This window comes from Anomaloglossus baeobatrachus, chromosome 6 (genome assembly GCF_048569485.1).
Source record: "Anomaloglossus baeobatrachus isolate aAnoBae1 chromosome 6, aAnoBae1.hap1, whole genome shotgun sequence".
Classification (NCBI taxonomy): domain Eukaryota; kingdom Metazoa; phylum Chordata; class Amphibia; order Anura; family Aromobatidae; genus Anomaloglossus; species Anomaloglossus baeobatrachus.
In genome coordinates this window covers 184954087-184971270 of record NC_134358.1, presented here as the reverse complement: position 1 = coordinate 184971270, position 17184 = coordinate 184954087, and the positions used below count along the sequence as shown (strand labels likewise).

At 46.4% G+C, this 17184-nt stretch overlaps 1 protein-coding gene across 5 annotated transcripts in view; it reads right to left on the bottom strand.

The window, feature by feature from the left end:
- The window catches only part of CEP192 (centrosomal protein 192), a 257759-nt gene that overhangs the window by 155956 nt on the left and 84619 nt on the right, over positions 1–17184 (bottom strand). For 4 of the 5 annotated variants that reach the window (XM_075314589.1, XM_075314592.1, XM_075314591.1 and 1 more), the window contains exons 11-12: positions 10768–10913; positions 9310–9417 (exon numbers count right to left, since the gene is read on the bottom strand). In XM_075314589.1, the coding sequence (XP_075170704.1) occupies positions 9310–9417; positions 10768–10913 (254 nt within the window). The remainder of the gene's footprint in view (positions 1–9309; positions 9418–10767; positions 10914–17184) is intronic. The other variant, XM_075314593.1, reaches the window with a different exon arrangement.

Genomic DNA, 17184 nt, shown 5'->3' with positions numbered 1-17184 from the left:
TTGGCAGCGCTGGGATCAGAGCAGAAGGAATGGAGGACAATGGCTCAACATCAGGAACCAGCACTGCAGAGTACAAGACCTGGACTTTGGGGAGCCTGCAATCAAAGGCCCGTGAAGTAGGAGTTCGTTTCAAAGGACTCTCCAAGGAGCAGCTGATTGAGGCGCTAGAAGGAGTCTGCTCGCAAAATGACGTGGAGGAAGGATCCTCACAGCAAAGGGAGGAAAGACGGGAGCTGGAGGTGAATACCCAAAAAAGTCAATGGGTTGTGTGGTACAAGGAAAAGATGGCACTGCTTGGAGATGAGGCCACCATAGAAGATAAGAGGGAGGCCATGCGTGGAGCTGAAGAGAAGGAGCGCAGGATGGAGGAGATGGCATTGCTGGATAAGCAGCTCGCTGTGGAAGCCGCGAGAGGTTCCAGACAGACTGTAACCCCAGCACCCATCATGAGGGAACTTCCCAGGGTGTCCCGCAAAGACTTTAAGCCGTTTAATGAGGCTGCAGGCGACATTGAGGGCTTCTTCCAGGACTTTGAGCATCAGTGTCGATTAATGGAAGTCCCGGACAGGGAGCGTGTCCGGCATCTGGTTGGGCTCCTAGAGGGGGGAGCTGCTGAAGCCTATAGAGCTATGGACCCTCGGTGGAACTGTGAGTATGCGGATATTAAACAGACTATTCTAGAACATTATGCTGTGACCCCAGACACTTACAGGACTCAGTTCCGTGCTTTAGCCTGTGATGGGGAAGTGTCTTTTAAGATATATGCTCATAGACGCAAACAAATATGTAATCGCTGGCTGGAGGCAGAGGAGGCCTTATCTTGGGAGACCTTCCTGCAGGTCATCCTAAAAGAACAATTCTTTGCCCAGTGCCCCGCTGAGATCCGGGAATGGGTGCGTGAGAGAAAACCAGCGACAGTGGAGGAAGCTGCTGCTCTAGCTGATGAGGTGCTCACTATCAAGCCTCAGTGGAGGGTTTTGTTGGAGGATGGAGAGACGCCTAACAGCTCAACAACACCGGATGCCCCCAGTTATTCTGTCCCCATTGTTCCACGTTCCTCTAAGCCACCACATGTTGATACCCGTGTTAATGTGCCTCCAGTTGCTTCTACTGCACTTTCTGGAATACGCCGGGGAGAGGAAGTAACAGAGCGCAGGTGTTATGTTTGTAGGCATCCCGGGCATTTGCAGGCCTCATGCCCAGCCAGCCCATGGAGGAATCATCCTCAAACCCCTACAGCACCTTCAGGTGGGAGCCGGCCTCCAAGTTCCCCTACCCCTTACCCAAGAGGACGCCTTGGATGGAGGGAGACCCAGCTCAGATGCTATCAATGTGGACAGCCAGGGCATCGGCAAGTCTCCTGCCCAGCTGTTCAAATGAGGACTGATCCTGCGCCCAATCGGATTGTTAATTATTTACAGCCCAGTGCCATGGAGGAAGATGTGGCACCGTTATGTGAGGACTGGCCTAGTGACTCAGCCCCCCATGTTGCACCACCAGGAGTTTACGGGGTGCGACCCGCAGTTATGACGACTTCTGCTCATCGAGGTAAGCACTTGCAGGAGGTTGTGCTGGATGGACAGAGACTTGTTGGATTTTGTGACTCGGGTGCTTTCCTCACACTGGCTGATCCCCGAGTGGTTCGGCCTGAGGCAATCCATAGAGGACCTGGGATTGTCATTGAACTGGCTGGTGGACAATGGAGGACTATTCCCACAGCCACTGTGGATCTGAGCTTTGGTTTTGGGGTCAGGCGATGTGTGGTTGGGGTGATGGGTGGTCTGCCTGCAGCTGTTCTCCTGGGCAATGATGTGGGAGAGCTACGATGCCAATTCGTGGCTGCATGAAGCCACATGTAAGTAACGCTCTGCCTGTGTGTACTTAACCAGTGACCTGTAGAGGTCCCTAGTACGTACACAAGTTGGGAGGGGGAGGGATTGTGAAGATGTAATTTACCCTCTCACTGTATATGCTGTACAGATTCCTATTTCAAGCTGGGTTCATTGTCTTATTTGAACTACTTCTGTGTACATTTCTATTGTTGTAGGTAATCACCCCCTAAAATGCAAGGTTATATCCTCTTGAGGCACTTCCATCCCTGGGAGTAGGGGGAGGTGGGCCTAGAGTCCAACTAGTGTAAACTCTGCCTACCTGGGAGATTCAGGCAGAGTGAGCTGAAACTTGAAGGGAGCAGGAGCTCCAGCCTGTGTGGCTGTGGACACGGACGGAGCTAGGCCTGTGTGGCGGCCCGTGGGATTGTGTGGAACTCTTTGGACTACTGTAAGGACGATTGCTTTGTAATCCGGTCCGAGGATTGTCGGGAAGGGCCCCCGAATCTGTTTTACGTGGACTTATCGTGTGCTGTTCCAGTGTTCTTGTGAATAAACCTGTTGGATCGTTCCTCGGCCTGTTGTCTCTCCTTGCTCTGCTGTACACCCCGTCACAATGTCACAAAGAAGTTTCCAAGGGTGGGAAGAGAAAGGATTATCGTAGAAAAATAAAAAACAAAAACGGTAGAGCAGATGTGAGATTCTCAGTTCAAAAGGCAGCCATAGTTCTTTGCAAAACCTTTCTGCATAGGCTCAAAACGGCCAAGGAAAGAGGCAGAACGGTAAGAAAAGGTGTGTACTCTGTAGCACCTGGAAGCGCAAGTACAGATAATAAGGAAGGAGCCTATTGAGCTGCCAAATAGAGATCTGATGACTAATGGACCTGTAGGCCCAAGACACAAGGGGAGAGAGCCAGGACTTCAGTGAGTATGCCCTGTCCCTTGTGAAAAAGGAGTCCAGAATGTCAGAGTGGCTCCAGATCTGAGAATAAGGAATCTGAGTGTCTATGGAAACTGTCCTAGACAAATAGGGGCACTGAAATTCACTTTGACAAGGTACAAGATAACTAGAGACCGGTCCGGAGGACGAGAAGAGAACAGCGCAAGAGAGAAGAGCGGAAAGGTCAGGAAGGAAGGACAACAAGATAGGGCAGCTAGTTTTGAAATTCAACCATGGAAGTGATCGTTGTCAAAAAAGCTTTCCAGAGAGCAAGAAAAAGATGACTTGAATGGATTCATGGATTCAAAAGGGGGAGCAGTAGAGAGAGTTTAACATCATATTAAGTCCCAAAAATCCACGGAAGGCCGCTAGAGGGTTTTCAAGTGTGCCCACCTCACAGAAAATCTAGATCTGTGAAAGGATAAATAGATTCCTTGAGAAGAATTAAAGAGCAGAAACATGACCTAAAGAGAGCAGAAGAATAGACTTAAGGCTCAACGGCAAGAAAGCCAGAAGTGAAGGAAGAAAAACATAGAAATTCCCTGAGGTGTCTGCAAGAAAGAAGACTGCGTCTGTAAGTGTAGGCTACTTATGTAGAACCAGAACTTTAATCACTTCAGAACTAGAGGGAGATGGAAGATAAGGAGAGAATCGTAGTCCAGGAGATCTCCAAAGCGCCAAGCACTAAGGATCACAGGACCTGAAAAAAAAACTGATTGACACTAAAACGCACTTTCGATGCCATCATATCAATGTCAGGGGGTGAGGGGGAGCTCCGATGCGAACGAATATGGCCAAGAACCTGATGAAGCAACCACTTCTCCTGTGGAAGGTAAATGGCAGGTTAGAAAGTTGCCGGTCCAGATCTTTTCTCCAGGGATGTGAAGTGCTGAAAACATCGCACTAATTGTTTAGTTCGTGACCAATCAGGATAGGGTTCCAACTTGTTGATTGATGAATTGCACGCATTGTCAACAGATGTGGAGGGCAGGTTAAAAGAAGGTCCTACCAAAGGAGGAGCAGTAAATGAACGGCTCTGCACCAGATGGAGGAGGACAAGGGTTGCAGAGTCTACTAGCAAATCTTAACTGTGAGGCACCGGAGTAAAGTTCTCCAACTGGTGTCCATAAACACGATCTTTCAAAAGATTGGAAAAGTCTCTTGCAAGGACGAGAGAAGAACACCGCCACCAGACCAAGATTACGCACCTGGGGAGAGGCTTTATACAAAGGAAGACACTTGGATTAGTGGAACATGGAATTAAAGTGACTAAGGAGAGGAGAAGCCAACCTTTCTACATGATAACTAAATGCTGGGTTCGGATAAGAGACAACTTCGACCTATAAAAAGGTTGATCTCGAACGAGAAGAGTGCTTTAAGAGGAATGGAAAACTCTTGGAGTGTGTAGAAGAGTGAGTGAGCCTTGAACGAAACAAGATTTTGAAAGAAAGACTAAAATCCCTCTGGTGAAAAAAAAAAAAAAAAAAAAAAAAAGGGCTATGCCGCTGACATGATCTTTTTAAGGAGAACAACTGCCCCATGCTCTTGAATCAATTATTAGTGACATCTGCGGTGGATCTAGTCAGTCATGTTCCCAGAGAGGAAAACGTTCTGAAAAGGAGAAGGCCAAAAATCCTCTGCATGCAGAACCACTATCTTGACATGAGTCACCACGATGTTGCTGAAAACTGCTGCTCGCTGTAAGCAGAAAACACAGGTTTACTTACTCATATGGTTAATTTGCTCTGCGAGGTCCGACAGCTGAACGAAGGAACCCCGGAAGGCTGCCTGGTGCAACTAACTGGGCAGACGGCAATAGCCTTGTCAACTCAAACAGCAGCGAAATCTAAGTACATGGATTGCCTCTGTGAATCCATTGGGCACTCTAAGACATGGATTTTAGTTGTCATGGCTGACTGGGTGAAACAGCGCTGATCATGAGAGTCGTGATCAGGTCACCAGAAAGGAGAAACCAAAAAAATACGGCTAGGAATACTGAAAAAGAAAAATTCTTACAAAAGAAGAGGACCCGTTTTTGTAAAGTTCAGGAACCAGGTACAGTGCTGAAGAGGCTCCCGAACCTTGTCTGTAAAAAAAATTGTTTAAAAGAACTGAGAGTCCTCAGTGGTTGATACCTTTTAATGGCTAACTGAAAAGATGGTAATAATTGCAAGCTTTCGAGACTACTCAGGTCTCTTCATCAGGCATGGTATAACACAAAATCTGAAGAGTCACATATTTATACACAACAGGACATAGAAAAGTGCAGTAAAAAAAAAAAAAAAACAAAAAAAAAAAACAAGTTATATAAAACAGAACTATCACTATGGCAGGGGGCAAAGAGACCTGAGTAGTCTCGAAAGCTTGCAATTATTACCATCTTTTCAGTTAGCCATTAAAAGGTATCAACCACTGAGGACTCTCAGTTCTTTTAAACAATTTGTTTTATCTCTACTGGCTAACACGGTACAAAGATATATTTTACTTGTATCAAAATGGAGGATACCAGAATGTACCGCATCTTTATGGAACTCAAAGGACAATAAAACTTTCACACTGAACTGCAGCAAAATTTATGGCCACAACAGTTTGCCCCCTGCCATAGTGATAGTTCTGTTTTATATAACTTGTTTTTTTTTTTGTTTTTTTTTTTTTTTTTACTGCACTTTTCTATGTCCTGTTGTGTATAAATATGTGACCCATCCGAGCGTGTCACAGCCCGGACCAGACCCTTATCAAAGGACAATAAAACTTTCACACTGAACTGCAGCAAAATTTATGGCCACAACAGTTTGCCCCCTGCCATAGTGATAGTTCTGTTTTATATAACTTGTTTTTTTTTTTGTTTTTTTTTTTTTTTTTTTACTGCACTTTTCTATGTCCTGTTGTGTATAAATATGTGACTCTTCAGATTTTGTGTTATACCATGCCTGATGAAGAGACCTGAGTAGTCTCGAAAGCTTGCAATTATTACCATCTTTTCAGTTAGCCATTAAAAGGTATCAACCACTGAGGACTCTCAGTTCTTTTAAACAATTTTTTTTATCTCTACTGGCTAACACGGTTCAAAGATATATTTTACTTGAACCTTGTCTGTGGCATGCGAAGAACATGCTGTCAACCACTATCCGTAAAAAACAAGAGTTAAGCACTAACAACACTAACAACAGTTAATGACCACGGCCACTATGATGGCACTGTGCTGGTTGGACTACCTACCTATGTAGACCAGATCAGCCCCGTGGTTTGTTGTAAATGGTGAATCTGACTCACTAGATAGGGGACAGGACACTTAGGGTACCTTCACACTTTAGCGATGCAGCAACGATCCGACCAGCGATCTGACCTGGTCAGGATCGCTGCTGCATCGCTACATGGTCGCTGGTGAGCTGTCAAACAGGCAGATCTCACCAGCGACCAGTGACCAGCGCCCAGCCAGCAGCGACGTGCAAGCGACGCTGCGCTTGCACGGAGCCGGCGTCTGGAAGCTGCGGACACTGGTAAGTAAGGTAAACATCGGGTATGGTTACCCGATGTTTACCTTAGTTACCAGCCCACACCGCTTAACCTAGCGTGTGCAGGGAGCAGGAGCCGGCACTGGCAGCGTGAGAGCTGCGGCGGCTGGTAACGAAGGTAAATATCGGGTAACCACCTTGGTTACCCGATGTTTACCTTGGTTACAGCTTACCGCAGGCTGTCAGACGCCGGCTCCTGCTCCCTGCACATTCAGGATTGTTGCTCTCTCGCTGTCACACACAGCGATGTGTGCTTATCAGCGGGAGAGCAACAATAAAAAAACGAACCAGGGCTGTGTGTAACGAGCAGCGATCTCACAGCAGGGGCCAGATCGCTGCTCAGTGTCACACACAGCGAGATCGCTAATGAGGTCACAAAAAACGTGACTCAGCAGCGATCTCAGTAGCGATCTCGCTGTGTGTGAAGCACCCCTTAGACTGCTGCAGCAATCAGCAATGTGTAACATTGTAGATGTTGTGTTTGACTCACTAGATAATGGACAGAGCACTTTGACTGCTGCTGCAATCAGTCATGTGGTACAATGTAGATGGTGGGTCTGACTCACTGGATAGTGGACAGAACACGAGGACCGCTGCTGCGATCAGGATCAATGTGGCAAGTGGACAGAGTGCCAGGTGGTTGTCCGCTTATGCAAACGCTCCATAAACGCAATTGAGGTCTGATTGTCATTGTTTGAACAGATCTCAGACCTGAGTAGCAAACCGAGTGGGAAGGGACATACACCAGTAAGTGGCTGCAAGGGCTCCCGAGTGAGGGGGAAGGGAGAGGGGAAGTCTAGGAGCAAAGAACATATAGGACAGACCCGAACCAACTAGTGTGAGTCATCCTCCCAGGGAGGGAAAGTAAAGCATGCTCAAATTGTGGGCAGTGGGGGGCTCTTGGAGAAAATAGCATAATGAACTGCAGAAACAGAAAGGAAACAAGGAACCAGAAGGAAACAAACAAAAAAAAAAACAAAAAAAAAAAAAAGCTGGGGAATAGACAAGTTGTCCACAGGTAAAAGCTTATGTTCTGTAGCTTGTGCATCAAAGCTGCCGAGACTGGTACTAAGATTCATGGTTGCAGGTTAAGGATGCACTCCTCTACAGGCCCAAAGTAGGTGCATATGTGCAAAGATTGTCGCCTTTGATTCAGAGATGTGGTGCAGAATATGCTTAAATCTTTCCTGCATTAGGATGTGTGAAGAAAGCCACGCACCTTGGAGGGTAACTAGCTGCTAATCTGCTGCCATATAGGGAATAATATGCCAGTGAACAGGAACAAATAGGAGGCAGCAGCGAAACTAAAATGCGCACGCAGAGTTTCCGCTCGGCTATCAGACGAGCGGCCTGATGGGCTGAGAGCAGTGGACAATAGGCGCATGTGAGCCAGCGCATGTGATTGACTGGGCCGCTAGGGGTGTGGTCTGGCTGTAGGAGTAGGCCCGGTGAAAGTCTGGGACTAAATTTAGGAGTGTGACCGCCAGGGGCCGTGAAGGTAGCAGCCTAAAAAGATGAAAACTAAACCTAGCAAGGCTATTGGGAAACCCTGCTGGGGACTCAAGGGGCAGGGCCAATAAAGTGTGCAGAGAAAACCCATGCAATGAAAGAGACGGGAAGGGGGCATGGCATAACAGTGTGATAGGCTGTAGGGAAGACTGGGCCTAAACTTTGATCCAAGGCCGAGGAGGGAAATCGGAGCAGCGCAGTAGGGATGGCGGGCATGGAAAAAAAACATGCACTAACAGGAAAATGAAGGCTTCCACTGCCTGCGGGAGCTCGAGGGAGAGGGGAAAAACTTAGGAAGGAGATGTGGTTACTCTTAGGGCGGCTTTGCATGTTGCGTCATCGCACGTGTGATGTCGGTGGGGTCAAAACGAAAGTGACGCACATCCGGCGTCACTTTCGACATCGTACTGTGTAAATGCTGGATGATACGATGAACGAGCGCAAAAGCGTCGTTATCGTATCGTCGTTGCATTCACCGACTTTTCCATAATGCCGGTGCCGCGACAGGTACGATGTTGTTCCTCGTTCCTGCGGCAGCACACATCGCTGTGTATGAAGCCGCAGGAGCAAGGAACATCTCCTTACCTGCCGCCGGCGGCTATGCGAAGGACGGAGGGGGCGGGATGTTCACATCCTGCTCATCTCCGCCCCTCCGCCGCTATTGGCCGCCTGCCGTGTGATGTCGCTATGACGCCGCACGACCCGCCCCCTTAGGAAGGAGGCGGGTCGCCGGCCAGAGCGACGGTTGCAGGGCAGGTGAGTGCATGTGAAGCTGGCGTAGCGATAATTTTCGCTTTGCCAGCTATCACACGATATCGTACCTGCGACGGGAGCGGGGACTATCGCGTGCAACATCGCAGCATCGGCTTGCGATGTCGCAACGTGCAAAGCCCGCCTTAGAGCTGAGGAAGAAGACTCTGCAATCTCAAGGTCTCTAACCTGTGAGAAAAGCAGAAGAGCACATGAAGATTCCCGACAAAGAAAGGGTGGCTAATCTTCACATGTAGTGTAGACAGCCATCAAAAACCTGTCGAAGGGCTTCCTGGGATAGCGGACCATCTGCTCCAGGCACCATCTCGCTATGATGGATGACGTGCGGGAGGGACAAGGGCAAGGACCATCCAATCTACCTGGTCACCTAAATGCTCTTCATGCATTAGAGTCCCATCCTGCAGACCATAGAGGGTATGGTGTGATGAGTAGCACACTGTTCTCTCAGTCTCTAGGTAGGATAACGAAGATAATGATGATTACACTCAGTTTCCCTCACAAGCTGAAGCTTAAAAACAAAGATTAATAAAAAACAAGATTGTAGGTAGACACAGGGCTGAAGCAGCTCAGAGTTTTCCTCCTACTGACATTAAGCTGAAACCGACTGGCTTGAATCTGAGGAGGAGCTGACTTTCTTGCCTAGTCAGACTCCTAGTGGCAGCAGCATACACCCATAGTGTCCTGGTCTCCCAGTGAAGCGATACAAATTTACAAAGTACCAAGCAATATAGCAATAAAATACTTACATGTCTATCCCGGTAACACTGCTGACTGTTTTCAACTTCAGAAGACATTGCTTTGATTTCCTTTGCGCTTCCGCCATTTCCAACTGGGGCCATCCTATCACCAGATGCCTAAAAAGGAAGTATTTACATAATGGTCTCCATTTACTAAGGTTGATGCACCTGTTTCTGACGTGCAGCGTGTTAAGATGGAGGTACAACGTTTTTACTAATTCAATCAAGCCAAAAACAATGATTGGGTGTGACTTATGTTTTATTCAACATGAAAGAGGGCATGGCTAATCGCGACACTTTATTTTCACAAATAAAAGCGAACCTGTCAGGTCTCCTATACCAGACAACTCAGCAGCATTTATAGCTGTATGACCAAATTCCCTGCCTAACCAGCCCTGTATAACGCTATTCACGAACATGAAAGTCTAAAAAGAAAAAAAAAACCTGACTCAAAAATCTTGCTGTCCATCAGCTTTGACTAGTTGTAGTAGTCACCACCAGCTAATGGAAAACTCACACGTACGCAACTCATTTCAGTCGCGTCAGTGCACCTCAGAAACAGGGTGGACTCTTCCAAGCTTCATTAGGTGCACTGCGCATGATGGAAGTTCAGAAGATGGCTCATGTACACGTCTTTTGAACTTCCGGTCATGCAAAGTGCACCTAATAAAGCTAGGAAGCTTACATCCAGCTTTACAGATACACTGATGCGTCCAAAGTAAGCCGCGCACATGTGAGAGATTTCCAGAAGCTGGCTAGTGGAAAACACAGGGGTGTGATATCATGGAAAGGCGGCCGACTAATATGGGAAACTAACGCCCCTGTAACTAGTCAAGGCACTATTTATCATTGGGAAAGCAAGGTTTATAAGTAGCTTTTTTTTTTTTTTTTTTTTTTTAAAACATTTGTATTAGTGAATAACATTATACAGGTGGAAAGCTTCAAGAGGAAACAAGACCCACCTCTTCCAACAAGCCTACAACCTACAATAACCCTCAGTCCAGTAGACCACTGCGCAACCAGCCCTATCCTTACCTATTGTACCATCACCCATTCCCTATAGACTGTGAGCCCTCACGGGCAGGGTCCTCTCTCCTCCTATACCAGTCTGTTATGTACTGTTAATGATTGTTGTACGTATACATCTTTCACTGTAAAGTGCCATGGAATAAATGGCACTATAAAAAATAAAATAAAAATAATAATAATACAGGGATGGTTAGGCAGGGAATTTGGGCATACAGCCATGAATGCTCCTGGGTTGGTGGGCATATGGGACCTGATAGTTTAATTACTTTAAATCATCAGGTAACCTATGTTTTCGACAAATAAAAAAAGTTTTGCATGTAGAAAAATGTGACAGATCTTGATATTCAGATGACTTGAACAAGACTATGCTCTCTCTAACCAATGGACTGCATTAATAAATGAAGAGCACTATTCAAATATTTTAGTTATATTATTTACCTGCTTTATAAATACTGCACTTTCTGCCCCAGTTATATTCCTAGTCGGCATGTCTTTTATCCGCAATTCACATGCCAGTGACGCTGAAGTCTCAACATTTTTTGCACCAGCCACCATTTCACTGCAACCGTCTCCATTTTTAACACCTGAAAAAAGTTAACACTCACTTAACACTGTACACACGGTTGTCACCTAAACAGTCAACAATTTTACAGTTTTACTCAGCATCCCTGGGTCCAGTGCTATTTTTCTGCTCCCTTTATCTGTTTATCGATGAGATGTCAGCACTGAGGACAACAAGAGATTCTGGGAGCAGCAGCTGAGACTTAGCGCTGGACAAGAGGAATGTCAGTTAAGATCATTTTGGTTTTGGGAGCATGCAGGAGGGCAATGTTTTGTTTGGGGGGAAAACTGGAAATCGCCTTTTAACCCCTTCAGCCCCCAGCCTGTTTTCACCTTAAAGACCCGGCCATTTTTTACATTTCTGACCAGCGTCACTTTGACAGGTTATAACTCTGGAACACTTCAACAGATCCTGGCGATTCTGAGATTGTTTATTCGTGACATATTGTACTTCATGTCAATGGTAAATTTAGGCCGATATTTTTTTGCGTTTATTTGTGAAAATTTAGGAAATTTGGCGAAAATTTTGAAAATTTCGCAATTTTCAAAATTTTAATTTTTATGCCCATAAATCTGTGAGATATGTCACACAAAATAGTTACTATATAACATTTCCCACTTGTCTACTTTATACCAGCGCAATTTTCAAAACAAATTTTTTTTTCCGTTCGGAAGTTAGAAGGGTTCAAAGTTAATCAGCAATTTTTCATTTTTCCAACAAAATTTACAAAAAAATTTTTTTAGGTACCACATCATATTTGGAGTGACTTTGAGAGGCCTAGGTGACAGAAAATACCCAAAAGTGACCCCATTCTAAAATCTGCACCCCTCACCCTGCTCAAAACCACATCCAAGAAGTTTATTAACCCTTTAGGAGCTTTACAGCAACCAAAGCAATGTGGAAGGAAAAAATGAAAATTTAACTTTTTTACACAAAAATGTTACTTTAGCCATAAAATTTAGCATTTTCACAAGGCAAAAATGCACCATAAAATTAATTGTGCAATTTCTCCTGAGTACACCGATATCTCATATGTGGGGGAAATCAATTGTTTGGGCGCACGGCAAGGCTCGGAAGAGAAGGAGCATCATTTGAATTTTTGAAAGCAAAATTGTCTGGAATAATTAGCAGATGCGATGTTACGTTTGGAGACCCCCTGAGGTGGCTAAACAATGGAGCTCCCCCACAAGTGACCCCATTTTGGAAACTAGACCCCTCATTGAATTTATCTAGATGTTTATTGAGCACTTTGAACCTCTAGGGGCTTCACAAAAGTTAATAACTTTGAGCCGTGAAAATAAAAAAAAAAAAAAAAAATAATTACCACGAAATTGTTACTTCAACCAGGTAGCTTTTTTTTCACAAGGGTATCAGGAAAAATTGCAACGTAAAATGTATTGTGCATTTTCTCCTGAGTACACATGTACCTCATATGTGGTGGAAATCAAATGTTTGGGCACACAGCAGGGCTCGGAAGGCAAGGAGCGACATTTGACTTTTCAAACGCAAAATTGTCTGGAATCGTTAGTGGATGCCATGTTGTGTTTGGAGACCCCCTGAGGTGCCTAAACAATGGAGCTCCCCCACAAGTGACCCCATTTTGGAAACTAGACCCCTCATTGAATTTATCTAGATGTTTACTGAACACTTTGAACCCCTGGAGGCTTCACAAAAGTTTAGAATGTTCAGCCGTGAAATATAAATATATATTATATTATATTATTATATATATATATATATATATATATATATATATATATATATATATATATATATATATATATATATATATATATATATATATATATATATATATATATATATAAATATATATTTTACCATAAAATTGTTATTTCAACCAGGTAGCTTTTTTTTCCACAAGGGTATCAGGAAAAAATGCACCATAAAATGTATTGTGCAATTTCTCCTGAGTACACAGATACCTCATATGTGGTGGAAAGTAATTGTCTGGGCACACGGCGGGGCTCAGAAGAGAAGGAGCGCCATTTCACAGCAAAATTGGTTGGAATTATTAGCGTACGCCATGTTGCGTATGGAGACCCCCTGAGGTGCCTAAACAATGGAGCTCCCCCACAAGTGACCTCATTTTGGAAACTAGACCCCCATGGCATAAATCTACATGGGTAATGAGCACTTTGAACCCTCAGGTGCTTCATACATTGAGGCATAAAAACAAAAAAGTACTTTTTGTTTTTCACAAAAATGTTATTTTAGGCTCAATTGTTTAATTTTTACAGGGGTATCAGGATAAAATGGACCGCAAAATTTGTTGGGCAATTTGTTCTGAGTACGCTGATACCTCATATGTGGCAGAAAACCACTGTTTGGGCGCACAGCAGAGCTCCAGAGGGAAGGAGCGTCATTTGACTTTTTAAATGGAAAATTAGCTGGAATCGTTAGCCGCACCATGTTGCGTTTGGAGATCCCCTTGATGTGCCCAAACAGTGGAGCTCCCCCACATGTGACCCCATGTTGTTGGAAACTAGACTCCCCCCATACAGAGAAATATTAGTTTGGCAAAATAAAAAATACAGACGTCAGAAAAAAAAAGAAAATATACATTATATAGAGATATATATATATATATATATATATATATATATATATATATATATATATATATATATATATATATATATATATATATATATATATATATATATTATATATATATATATATACATACACACACACACACACACATATACAGTTAGGTCCAGAAATATTTGGACAGTGACACAATTTTCGCAAGTTGGGCTCTGCATGCCACCATATTGGATTTGAAATGAAACCTCTACAACAGAATTCAAGTGCAGATTGTAACGGTTAATTTGAAGGTTTGAACAAAAATATCTGATAGAAATTGTAGGAATTGTACACATTTCTTTACAAACACTCCACATTTTAGGAGGTCAAAAGTAATTGGACAAATAAACCAAACCCAAACAAAATATTTTTATTTTCAATATTTTGTTGCGAATCCTTTGGAGGCAATCGCTGCCTTAAGTCTGGAACCCATGGACATCACCAAACGCTGGGTTTCCTCCTTCTTAATGCTTTGCCAGGCCTTTACAGCCGCAGCTTTCATGTCTTGCTTGTTTGTGGGTCTTTCCGTCTTAAGTCTGGATTTGAGCAAGTGAAATGCATGCTCAATTGGGTTAAGATCTGGTGATTGACTTGGCCATTGCAGAATGTTCCACTTTTTTGCACTCATGAACTCCTGGGTAGCTTTGGCTGTATGCTTGGGGTCATTGTCCATCTGTACTATGAAGCGCCGTCCGATCAACTTTGCGGCATTTGGCTGAATCTGGGCTGAAAGTATATCCCGGTACACTTCAGAATTCATCCGGCTACTCTTGTCTGCTGTTATGTCATCAATAAACACAAGTGACCCAGTGCCATTGAAAGCCATGCATGCCCATGCCATCACGTTGCCTCCACCATGTTTTACAGAGGATGTGGTGTGCCTTGGATCATGTGCTGTTCCCTTTCTTCTCCAAACTTTTTTCTTCCCATCATTCTGGTACAGGTTGATCTTGGTCTCATCTGTCCATAGAATACTTTTCCAGAACTGAGCTGGCTTCATGAGGTGTTTTTCAGCAAATTTAACTCTGGCCTGTCTATTTTTGGAATTGATGAATGGTTTGCATCTAGATGTGAACCCTTTGTATTTACTTTCATGGAGTCTTCTCTTTACTGTTGACTTAGAGACAGATACACCTACTTCACTGAGAGTGTTCTGGACTTCAGTTGATGTTGTGAACGGGTTCTTCTTCACCAAAGAAAGTATGCGCCGATCATCCACCACTGTTGTCATCCGTGGACGCCCAGGCCTTTTTGAGTTCCCAAGCTCACCAGTCAATTCCTTTTTTCTCAGAATGTACCCGACTGTTGATTTTGCTACTCCAAGCATGTCTGCTATCTCTCTGATGGATTTTTTCTTTTTTTTCAGCCTCAGGATGTTCTGCTTCACCTCAATTGAGAGTTCCTTAGACCGCATGTTGTCTGGTCACAGCAACAGCTTCCAAATGCAAAACCACACACCTGTAATCAACCCCAGACCTTTTAACTACTTCATTGATTACAGGTTAACGAGGGAGACGCCTTCAGAGTTAATTGCAGCCCTTAGAGTCCCTTGTCCAATTACTTTTGGTCCCTTGAAAAAGGGGAGGCTATGCATTACAGAGCTATGATTCCTAAACCCTTTCTCCGATTTGAATGTGAAAACTCATATTGCAGCTGGGAGTGTGCACTTTCAGTCCATATTATATATATAATTGTATTTCTGAACATGTTTTTGTAAACAGCTAAAATAACAAAACTTGTGTCACTGTCCAAATATTTCTGGACCTGACTGTATATAAGCGCCTGCAACTGACACTAAGGCAAGTGCCACACGTGAGAGCAATGCACAAATCTCGCATCGCATCACCCGGCACAGCCGCACACTCCTGTCTGGAAGAGAGCGACCGTGCCGGATGATGCGATATGAGACTCGTGCATCGCTCTCATGTGTGGCACTGGGCTGACCCTTACAATATTCAGTAAAAAAATACTGTAGTTGACGATTACTACAGTATAATTTACTGGCCCTACACTAAGTTTATTTGTATTTCTTTCTTAGTTTACATAAAAAAAAATTAGGACGAACGCACGAATGTGCTGCAAAAAGGGGGGGGACTAGGTGGGATGGAAAAAAAGATGGATGGAGGATAGAAGAGGGCGCAACGGATGCAGGAGCAGCGGAGGATGGGAGAGGGGGCGCGGCGGAGGATGGGAGAGGGCGCGGCGGATGGATGGGAAAAGGCGTGGCGGATGGAGGAGCGGCAAGGATGGGTGAGGGCACAACGGATGCAGGAGCGGCGGAGGAAGGGGGGGGGGGGCGAGGGGGAAGGGTGGAAGGGGAGTGGGAGGTGAGATTGGGGATAGCTACCTTACAGAATGGATCTAGGCAGCAGGATTGCAGCAGATCCGGGAGGGAGGAAGGGGGCAGAGGATTAAGGGGATGGGAGAGAGCAGGCAGCAGATCAGGGAGGGGGCAGAGGCTGATGGGGGAGTGAGGTGGCAGATGCAGGGGCGCAGAGGCTGATGGGGGAGTGAGGTGGCAGATGCAGGGGCGCAGAGGCTGATGGGGGGAGTGCGGCGGCAGATGCAGGGGCGGTGGAGCGGCAGATGGGGAGAGTGCGGCGGCAGATGGGGAGAGTGCGGCGGCTGATGGGGAGAGTGCGGCGGCTGATGGGGAGAGTGCGGCGGCTGATGGGGAGAGTGCGGCGGCTGATGGGGAGAGTGCGGCGGCTGATGGGGAGAGTGCGGCGGCTGATGGGGAGAGTGCGGCGGCTGATGGGGAGAGTGCGGCGGCTGATGGGGAGAGTGCGGCGGCTGATGGGGAGAGTGCGGCGGCTGATGGGGAGAGTGCGGCGGCAGATGCAGGGGCAGTGGAGCGGCTGATGGGGAGAGTGCAGTGGCTGATGGGGAGAGTGCAGTGGCAGATGCAGGGGCGGTGGAGCGGCTGATGGGGAGAGTGCAGCGGCTGATGGGGAGAGTGCAGCGGCAGATGCAGGGGCGGTGGAGCGGCTGATGAGGATAGTGCGGCGGCTGATGCAGGGGCGGTGGAGCGGCTGATGGGGAGAGTGCAGCGGCTGATGGGGAGAGTGCAGCGGCAGATGCAGGGGCGATGGAGCGGCTGATTGTGAGAGTGCGGCGGCTGATGGGGAGAGTGCAATGGCGGTGGAGTGGCTGATGGGGAGAGTGCAGTGGCTGATGGGGAGAGTGCAGCGGCTGATGCAGGGGCGGTGGAGCGGCAGATACAAGCAGGCAGCAGAAAGAAAGCAGCGGCGTCAGATGCAGGGGGGGGGCGCAGCGTGAGGAGAGCAGCGGCGTCAGATGCCCCCATGCATCTGACACCGCTGCTCTCCTCCCGCTGGGCCACCCCCTGCATCTGACGCCGCTGCTCTCCTCCCGCTGTGCCACCCCCTGCATCTGACGCCGCTGCTCTCTTACTGCTGAGTAGCGGCGTAACATGCAGGGGCGCAGCGGGAAAGTAGCTGCGTCACATGCAGGAGTGCAGCGGGAGAGCAGGGGCGAAGCACATGGAGCAGGGCAGCGGTGGATCGGGGGCTGTCACTCACAGATGGGCGCCCGCAGGGATCGCTCTCCTCAGATTCCACGGAGGGAGAAGCTAAGGAGAGCGATCTCCTACAGCAAGCTCACCCGGTCCCAGATGCACGTTGCTGCTTGGAGAGATCGGTCACAAGGCCGATCTCTCCAATCAA